The 9,324-nt window shown below is 44.8% G+C and overlaps 1 protein-coding gene across 2 annotated transcripts in view; it reads left to right on the top strand.

Moving 5' to 3' along the window:
- LOC103356908 (tropomyosin alpha-3 chain) overlaps positions 1 to 6,248 on the top strand; it is an 8,875-nt gene extending 2,627 nt beyond the window's left edge. Inside the window, exons 3-10 of one of the 2 annotated variants that reach the window (XM_008281236.1) lie at positions 19 to 152; positions 515 to 632; positions 1,283 to 1,353; positions 2,522 to 2,597; positions 2,932 to 2,994; positions 3,844 to 3,913; positions 5,653 to 5,731; positions 6,030 to 6,248. In XM_008281236.1, coding sequence (XP_008279458.1) covers positions 19 to 152; positions 515 to 632; positions 1,283 to 1,353; positions 2,522 to 2,597; positions 2,932 to 2,994; positions 3,844 to 3,913; positions 5,653 to 5,731; positions 6,030 to 6,033 — 615 coding nt within the window. In that variant the 3' untranslated portion in view covers positions 6,034 to 6,248. Of the gene's footprint in view, positions 1 to 18; positions 153 to 514; positions 633 to 1,282; positions 1,354 to 2,521; positions 2,598 to 2,931; positions 2,995 to 3,843; positions 3,914 to 5,652; positions 5,736 to 6,029 lie in introns of those variants that run through there. The other variant, XM_008281245.1, reaches the window with a different exon arrangement.
- The last annotated feature ends 3,076 nt before the right edge of the window (positions 6,249 to 9,324 follow it).

Here is a 9,324-nt window from a genome sequence, read left to right as displayed (position 1 = left end):
TATCTATCTATCTATCAGGCTGAAGCAGAGGTAGCTTCCCTGAACAGACGCATCCAGCTGGTGGAGGAGGAGTTGGACCGAGCTCAAGAGAGACTGGCAACAGCTCTGCAGAAACTGGAGGAGGCTGAGAAGGCTGCTGATGAAAGCGAGAGGTGACTTCTTGTTGTCATTCAGTAATTTAGTAGGTCTTGAGGAGACATAGACGTGCTGACTTCAGTGTGAAGTAGTAATGGTGAGGATGCTGCAGCAGCATTACAGGTGGTCTAATAAATCTGTTCAGCACTGTAGGTCAAATCTGCAGCACAAGTAGAGCAAAGAAACTCAATAAACATATTTTCAGGAGAATGATACCCTCCTGAGAGACATGCATGATTTATAGCAAACAGTGAAAAAGACAAAAATGACATCTGTAACCTGAACACAACAAAGACTGACGATTATTCAGGTGCTTTAAATGACTGATGAATGACATTGAATAACATTTTAAACTTATTTGTACTGTTTTTGTGTGCAGAGGTATGAAGGTGATTGAAAACAGGGCTCTGAAGGATGAGGAGAAGATGGAGCTCCAGGAGATCCAGCTGAAGGAAGCCAAACACATCGCAGAGGAGGCCGACCGAAAGTATGAGGAGGTGAGGTTTCTGTCGTCCCCCGTACCGTATCCAGATGGTGACTGAGATGCTGATCGAGGTACCTTGGAAACTAAAAGATCAACATCTGAAAGCTTTCCACTGTGCATGCAAACATCCCAGTAATACTGTGTAATAAAGCCACTGGGCTGGTGTTGGAAATGCAGGATGCTTACTTGACCAAGAGGTGAATATTGAAGTTGGAGAAAGTCTTTCTAAGTAAATACACTTAATGACAGACTCTGTAAATATCCCTGTGTGAACTGCTAGCTGTATGTTCTGTCTTTGATTTGAAACTGACTGAGTAGCATAAAGAACTTCATCTCCATACAGTCCTGTGATGCACGACAATGAAGTCTTCAGTTTTGAACAGAATGATGATCAGCTTTGTGCGGCTGTTTAGCCTGACGGTGGCTCAGTGAAGCCAGAGAGCTGCACTATGGAACTAGTTGGAAATAGCCAGACTTCCTTTGTGTGAGTCGGCCCATTTAGAGATAACAGGTGTCAGAAGGTGGTTATCATCTCTCTTTGTTAACTCGGGGTTTCTGCTTCAGACTCTGTGCATACTGACATACTGATTATTCTGAAAGTTTACTTCTGTCATGTATAAAGCCTTAAACCTAAAAACTGTATGTTTTCTGCTTTTTGTTCAGGTGGCTCGTAAGCTGGTGATTGTAGAGGGAGAGCTGGAACGTACGGAGGAGAGAGCAGAGCTCGCCGAGGCGTAAGTGTCTACGTTGTTCCCCTTCTGGTGATGTACCTCCTACAGCAAAGCCAGGTGGTTCAGTCAGCAGGGTTTATCACAGAGTGCATCCCTCTGTCACGGCAGCATTTTGTGGTAGATGGTTGATGTATGGGCTGCAGGTGTCTTGGTGGTTAGCACCATCGCCTCACAGCTAGAAGGTCGCCGGTTGGTGTCCCAGTGAGGACACCCGGGATCTTTCTGCGTGGAGTCTCCATGTTCTCCCCGTGCAGCGTGGGTTCTCTCCGGGTTCTCCGGCTTCCTCCCACAGTCCAGAACCATGCTGAGGTTAATTGGTGATTGTAAATTGTCCGTAGGTGTGAATGTGAGTGTGCTTGGTTGTCTGTCTCTAAGTGTAGCCCTGTGATAGACTGGTTACCTGTCCAGGTGAACCTGCCTTCACCCTGAGTCAGCTGGGATAGACTCCGCCCCCCACCTGAGTGAGGATTAAGGTGCAGAGATGATGGATGGATGGATTTTTCATTTAATATTACAGATGCAAATGAGTTTTTACACATTCACTGATTGGGGGGTCACTGGTTCCTCTGCTGCTGTGCACAAGACTGTTTAAAATGAGAACAGTTTGATGTTGATGAGCAGTGAGATGAACATCTGCAGTGTAGGGAGGCTTCACTGATGGTACCCGGCTGACAGATCCCCCTTCTGAACAAACAGGACAGGGAAGCAGAAGAGAAAGGGATGGGAAGGTAAATGAGAACAACCAGCTGTGCAGGGCAGGCTGGCATTAATAGACGTACAGCAGGATGACGGGTGTCTGAGGTGTGATCCTGCCCTGGAAGCTCAGTTAGAAAAATGATCTCCATTTTAGATTCAACACAGAAAACACAGGATCCTTTCGTGACATGTACTGTATTGAAACTATTCAGCAGCAGAAAGTAGCTAAAAGGGCCACTCTGCAGGATCTGTTTGATGCTAATGCTTCTCCTTTAGCTGCATTATGAAAGCAGGGCTTTTACCTGTAATGACATCTTTTATGCTGTAGGACCCAGGTACTGCTTCCACTACTGTTTTTATAATGGTCACTTAAAATGTGCACTCATAGCCACTGTTCACTCTTCTAAAGCCCAGTGTGGTGTCCTCACTCTCACATGTTTCTCTGCTTCTTTCCCTGAAACCAAAACCAATCAAGTAAATGTGCTGAACTGGAAGAGGAGCTGAAGAACGTCACCAATAACCTCAAATCCCTGGAGGCTCAGGCTGAGAAGGTAGGACCAGGCCTCTACATCCAGAGCAGTGCTTTAGTTAGATATTAATATGAAACTAAAACAAGAACACATCTGTAGAGAAACATTAGATACACAGGCTCCTCTGTCATCCCACCATACATGTTGACTGGTTTAGACAGACGGGACGTATTGCTGTAGACCACATCTACAGTAGACATGTACATGATTAAGGTGCAGACATTTTGCAAGAGGCAGGGTCTGCCTGTCGACAGTTTACGTATGTCAATAAGCCAGAACTTTCTCTTTAACCACAACCGATGTGCTGAACTGGAGCAGACGTGTGATGATGACATTGGTCTGTTTCTGCCCACAGTATTCTCAAAAGGAGGACAAGTATGAGGAAGAAATCAAGATCCTGACTGACAAGCTGAAAGAGGTGAACAAGAAGAGATGATGACTTTTAGATCTTTTAAATTAAGTCCATGCCAAACCCTAAAAACTTCTAGGAAGACGATTTAAAAAACATATTTGAGGCTGGTAACCCAACACAAAATGTGCAGTTTGACATGAACCTCAGTTTTGGACTCATGGTTCTGGACATTTTCAGTACATCAGAGAAATTGCGTAGCCACCTTAAAATTAGTTTTGTAAAGTTCTTCTGATGAAAGTTAAACTTAAACGTAGCACGCTGTCAATAAGGAAACTTTAAGCTGCTGACTCTTGATCTATAAATAGATTTAAATATCTAATCAGACAAGTGCGAACACATCCATAATTAATTTAAATAAACTTTTGAAGCCAGCGTTGTAGGTTCAGATCTAATAATTGTACAACGTAATGCTACAGGTTTTCCTTTTCGTCAACACTGAGGACGCAGTCGTCTTCATTCATCAGTAGACAAACCAGGAGCTCGGTACCGCTCTGAATGCGGTAAACTGTCAGCTACTGTTTGCTAACTTAATCCTCTGTTTGAAATGATAGCACCCTAACAGTCAGAAGTGTAAATGCATTAACATACTATTAGACTAGCATTCAACCAGCTCTGACTTTTGTGGACTGCTACGATAAAACAGGTGAAGGTTTACACAGTCTTTTTCATACAATTGAATCTTACTGCTCGCGCTCAATCCCCACTGACTCACAGATCCGTTAAAGGTAATTAAAGGTCAGCCCTGATAGGTTCACAGAGCTAGGGGCCTGAGTCGGGAGGAGTATTGGAGCAGGATGCACCATGACAGCCCTGGTCTTCATGTTGTCTGACCAGAAGTTGTTGTTTTCCACTCAGGCTGAGACCAGAGCTGAGTTCGCTGAGAGATCTGTGGCCAAGCTGGAGAAGACTATTGATGATCTGGAAGGTAAAGCAGTGATCACATGGTTCCCAAAGACTCTTAAAATCCACTTTAAATCTACTTTGAATCCACCAACAGCACAGAGGCTCCTGTACAGAGTCATGAAACTAACCGTGGTGCTCATTTTAAACGTGTTTAGTGAAATTTAATCAGCGATCAATTATTGATTAACAGTTCTCAGTTTAATCTTGATATTCTGTGTTTCCTGTTGTTGACAAATCCTGCGTGCAGAACAAAAACATTGGTGATGGATTTTTTCTGTACTAAAGTGAATCCTGACTTAAAACCCACCAACAGAAATGAGTCTGAGTCAGAAAGCCAACAAGTTTAGTTCACCTGTCAGGAGCATTGGTCAAAGATCCAACCAGAAACTTGCCAGAAGCTTGTGGATGAGACCAAGAGTACCAAGTTGAGGTGAAAATGGCCAAGGACGTTTAACCAACCACGAGGCGGTCACGAGGAGCATGACTGGCTGGCTGCCAGTGGATGGCGCCATCGACATCAAGGGTCTGGGCGGTGAGGTGGAGATGGGCGCCCTGTTCGACATGCCCAAGCCCTTGTGGCAGAACAAGACCAAGGAGCTGAGAGCCTACTTCATCCAGCAGGTGGGAGGTGACCTGCCCACTCAGGTGGAGGCTGAGCTGAAGGCGCTGGAGGACAGAGTGCAAAAACAAAACCCGACTGAGCAACAGTTCATCCAGGAGCAGGGAGGCAGGTACTGGTGTAGCATCGCTGTACGTATGTTTTTGACCCAGCAGATTTTTTCATATTTGCAGAAGACCGATAATAAATGTACGAAAGAACCAGACAGTTTTTTGACTTGACTTTGGAGAAGCTGGAGGGTAACACAGAGTTTCTGGACGACGTCATCACCGGGGATGAGACGATCCTCTTCCACCCCAAAACTAAGCAGCAGAGCCTCCAGTGGAAGACGCCAGAATCACCCAGACCAAAGAAATCATCCACTAAGATGGTTCTGACTGACTCCTGATTCAGACACTTTACAAAAATCTCTTGACCTTCTGGATATTGGCATCAGTTCTTGTTGAGGGGCGTCCTGGTTTCCTGTCATCCCTCTCCATCCTGAGCCTCTGGTGCCATCACAGACCAGAGGATGGGACATTGTTGGCTCCCTGTACTCATCCCTCAGCTCAGCATGGGCTTCTGCTGGAGTTTTTCCCAAGTTATTCAAGAACCTGATGTTCTCTCTGATTCTGTGACAGAAGCCACTTAACTGGTGCTAGAAACCCGTCTGTGAAAAGACAGCTAACAGGCCGATTGAACATCTCATCCAGTGTTGAGATGTTGTGCACCACTATGATGAACTTCAATACGGTCCAATTGTACCCATGTATGAAAAGCCCTGCATGCTGGGCGTACCTGCTCCACACCTACAGCTTAGACTGAACACAGAAACATAAATCGAGTAACTTGTTGTTGAGAGAGCAGGAGATTGCTGACGTGGGAAAAGCTGAATGTTAATCTTGGATCCACAACAATTCTGCACCTACTTTAATTGTAGGCAACAAATAAACAACAAAATCTTCACCGCAACTTTTGAAAAATGGCACCTGGTTGTGTTTTTAATAAGAGCCTGGTTTCAGCACAGGGACGAGAGTGATAGGAGTTGGTTTTTGTTTTACTTTCACTCTATATTTTAATATTAAACTAGTCTCTTCTATGTTGTAAATTGTGGTCTGTGTGTGTGTGTGTGTGTGTGTGTGTGTGTGTGTGTGTACATACAGATGAGCTTTATGCACAAAAACTCAAGTACAAAGCAATCAGTGAGGAACTTGACCACGCACTCAATGACATGACCTCGATGTAAGTAGTGATGTGTGTCGATTCTGAGGGGAAAGAAAGCATGCCTAAAGACTGTCAGAACGTTTTAGAGTAAGAACAGCATGTACTTGTTCTTTTAATAAGGTAAGTCAAATATTTAGAGCGTGTTTGTTTAGTTAAATATGTAAAGAGTCTCTCTGCAGTAACATCCGCTTCAGGGGGTAACAATCTGTGCCAGTTCACCTGCAGGGGTCACGATCCACAGGGTGCTTGTGGATATGAGGAAGTTAATTAAAACAAATGTGCATTCAGTTCCATCTCTTGCTTCTCTTGGTTTTAGCTAAACGTCCAGAAGCTCCACCACGCTGCCAGCTTGTGACCTTCTGCTGCGGAACATCGTCTTCTGGGTCTGAACCTGCAGCTGGTCTCTGTTCATCCTATAGTCGTCGTTCATTGTATAGTTTCTGTTTGTCTTGTTCACACTTCATTGTACTCGTGTATCGATTCTGTGCTGTACCACCTTTAAACGAGAAAGAAAACGACTTCCTGAGTCAATGCATCTGTGTCCACGGCTGCTTCTGTTCCACTGAAGTTTTAATATTTATTGTTCAGCAGCTTTAATAGTATTATACAACTCTTTGTCCCTAAGGATGCCAGCAGGTTTCACTTCACAGGAACTTAAGAATCTCAGGATTCAGTGTGAATGAAAAGCACATTTGGATAAAATGCGACATAAATGCAGCATTTTTTCCTGATTTGAGAATGAGGTACTATTACTCAAATCAGTCAAATCAAATCAAATCAGGTTTATTGTCATTTTGCTGTACATACACATTACATTAATTGTCAACAGACTTGTGTCGAACTTGACAACAGGCTGTTGGAGATCCATTAATGTGAGTCAGGTGTGTTGCAGTATGTGTCATGGCTTTGTCAATGCTCCTGACCCACATGCAGAAAGACACTCAGGAGAAGAGGGTTTGAAATAAAGGTTTTATTCACAGAGAACAAGGAATGTGTGATGAGGGTTAATCCGGCTGGGACGTCGACGAGGGTCTGGTGGGTGGCTGGGTGGGCAGGCCGTGCGGTGGTCAGTGCAGTGGGGGTGAATAGTTGAGGCGTACCGGTTGTGAGCAGGGTTGTCCAAAGAGCAGCGGAGATAGCCTCAGGTTGGTACAGGCTGGTTGCGGATGAGCATTAGCTGGGAGCAGGTACTCGGGAAAACCTTCGGAGAGGGGAAAAGTTAGTTAGAAGTAAGCACGGGTAGGAAACACACGAAATACTTCGAGGAGGCTTGATGTGTACCACTATGGTTAACACTCAGGCAGTGAGTGAACGGTGACTGCTCCTTTTGTCCTGGAGTGACGAGCTTCACGAGCTGCAGGTTTGTAGAGAACACACCTGCAGGGAATGAGCCCCAGAGCAGCACAAGATCCCCTAGGGCGCCCTCTGGTGGATGACCTGCCGGAGAAAACAAACAGCCCAGAGACCCCGTTCCCTGACAGTATGGAGACGTCTAAAACAGGGGTGTCCAGTCCTGGTCCTCCAGGGCCACAGTCCTGCATGTTCTAGATGTTTCCCTCTTCCAACACACCTGATTCAAATGATCAGCTCATCATTAAGCTCTGCAGAAGCCTGAGAATGATCCTGATCATTTGAATCAGGGATCCTGATTCAAATGATTTGAACCCTGACAACTGAGTGCTGCTTCAAAACATAAACCTGCACTGAAGAAAAACTATTTCTTTCTTAATGCATTTAATCTATGAAAAAAACTAACAGAATTGGCTCTGAATTGTAATTTATATTTCACATGTTATAATTAAGTCGCCTTGTGATAGACTGGTTACCTGTCCAGGTGAACCTGCCTTCACCCTGAGTCAGCTGGGATAGACTCCGCCCCCCATGACCCTAGTGAGGATGAAGGTGTAGAGATGATGGATGGATGGATGGATGGATGGATGGATGGATGGAGTAAGATGCATTTATAAAGTCAGTCTTTTAGAGGTGGTGATTGACTAAAGCAAACGAGACACTGAGGTGTTCTTTTACTTTTAATGTGTTCATGAACCCACTGAGTGTTCAGTTCCTCAGATGCTGGGAGGGCATCACAGGAGCTGGTCTCTCTCCTGCAGCCAGCAGCAGAACATTTGGTTTTGGCTTTGCTCGTGACAGAAACATGTCAGAAGCAGCAGACGAGTTCGAGCAGGAAAATCAAGCTGCTGGGTTGTGAGCCGGCTGCTCGTCCTGAATGACTCAGCTGTGAAGACGTAGGCGGTGACAAGCCGCCCTTCTCCAGTGAGAGGTTTAGTTTTGCCTGGTCTTATAGTCTGTTTAGTCCACGGGCCAGACCAGGTGTTGGGACCATCTCAGGTGATCAAACCTTCACAAACCTGAACGGCACACTGGGTTAATATCAGTACATTCACATGTGAGAGCCTTTCCACACTGGCAGCTTCATCACTTCTTTGTGAAACCGTCATATTCACCATGACTACGGTGCTGCACAATTCATTTAAGCCTCATTTATCTAAATCTGTGCAGCTGAACTAGTTTCTGCCTGATGGAGACAAACACTACATATCCCAGCAGCCCACACGGTTCCACTGCTAAACCAGTGCTGCTTCTTCACTGCATTCAAGCAAGTGGAGAGGAGGCCGAAGTGGAGGTAACGGACTCTGATCTGGATGAAGAACAGCTGGTGACAGGCAGGAGCAGGACAGAAAAGCTTGTTACCATAGCAACAGGATCTCTCAGGTTTGTTATCGTTTTGTTCTGGGCTGTAAAGTTATTACCACAGATGATGATGTGTAGCATGTAGCACACAGTACAGTAATACACACACACACACACACACACACACACACACCGCTGCAGGTGAAGTAATTCGCCATAGAAGCCACTAGAGGACGACAGGAGACCAGAGATGAAGTGAAAGTCTGTTCAAGGAATAAACTGGAACTGGCTGATACCGACCCAACCAGCTGGCCCGTTTGTTCTCTCTGGACCACAAGCTACAGGTGCATGAAAGACGTATGCAGAACTTTAAGGTTGTCTCCTGTAATGACATCATACGCTGTCACACAGCAAAGTCCTGTCACTGGCAAAAATGTACAAAATCAAAAATGTGTGATATTTTTTCACAAGGAGGTTAAAACAATAACAACCAGAATAATAATTATAATAAAAATAATAACACAGTACTGGGGTCCAGCTGGGATCCCTACCAGGACCAGCTCTACAGTGATTCTGTATAAAACCTGAGCTACAGTAATGACATGGATGTTGCGCCATGCTTGTCGTGGCTCCACAGACACACATGTGATAAAAGCACCTACTGGTGGTTGAAGTGTGTGTACTTGTGTGACATCTTTACTCAAATGGTTGAAAATTTGATCAGTGATTATAAGAAAATTAACTGTTTAGCAGGACTTTTTTTACATTAAAGTTGTGTCGTTGCAGATCGTCTCGGGGCAACACAACTTATGCTGTTACCATAACTGCACAGCAATAAAGTAAAGTGTACAGTGTTTAGTCATCCTGACAGAGATAAGCAGTGTTGTACCATCCATCCACCAGTCTGATGCTGTTCAGACATATTTCAGGTCAAACTTGTCACAGTTTTGGTGACTTAA

The sequence above is a fragment of the Stegastes partitus genome, unplaced genomic scaffold (assembly GCF_000690725.1).
Source record: "Stegastes partitus isolate 25-593 unplaced genomic scaffold, Stegastes_partitus-1.0.2 Scaffold6, whole genome shotgun sequence".
Lineage (NCBI taxonomy): Eukaryota > Metazoa > Chordata > Actinopteri > Pomacentridae > Stegastes > Stegastes partitus.
This window is presented reverse-complemented; position numbering and strand designations above follow the sequence as displayed.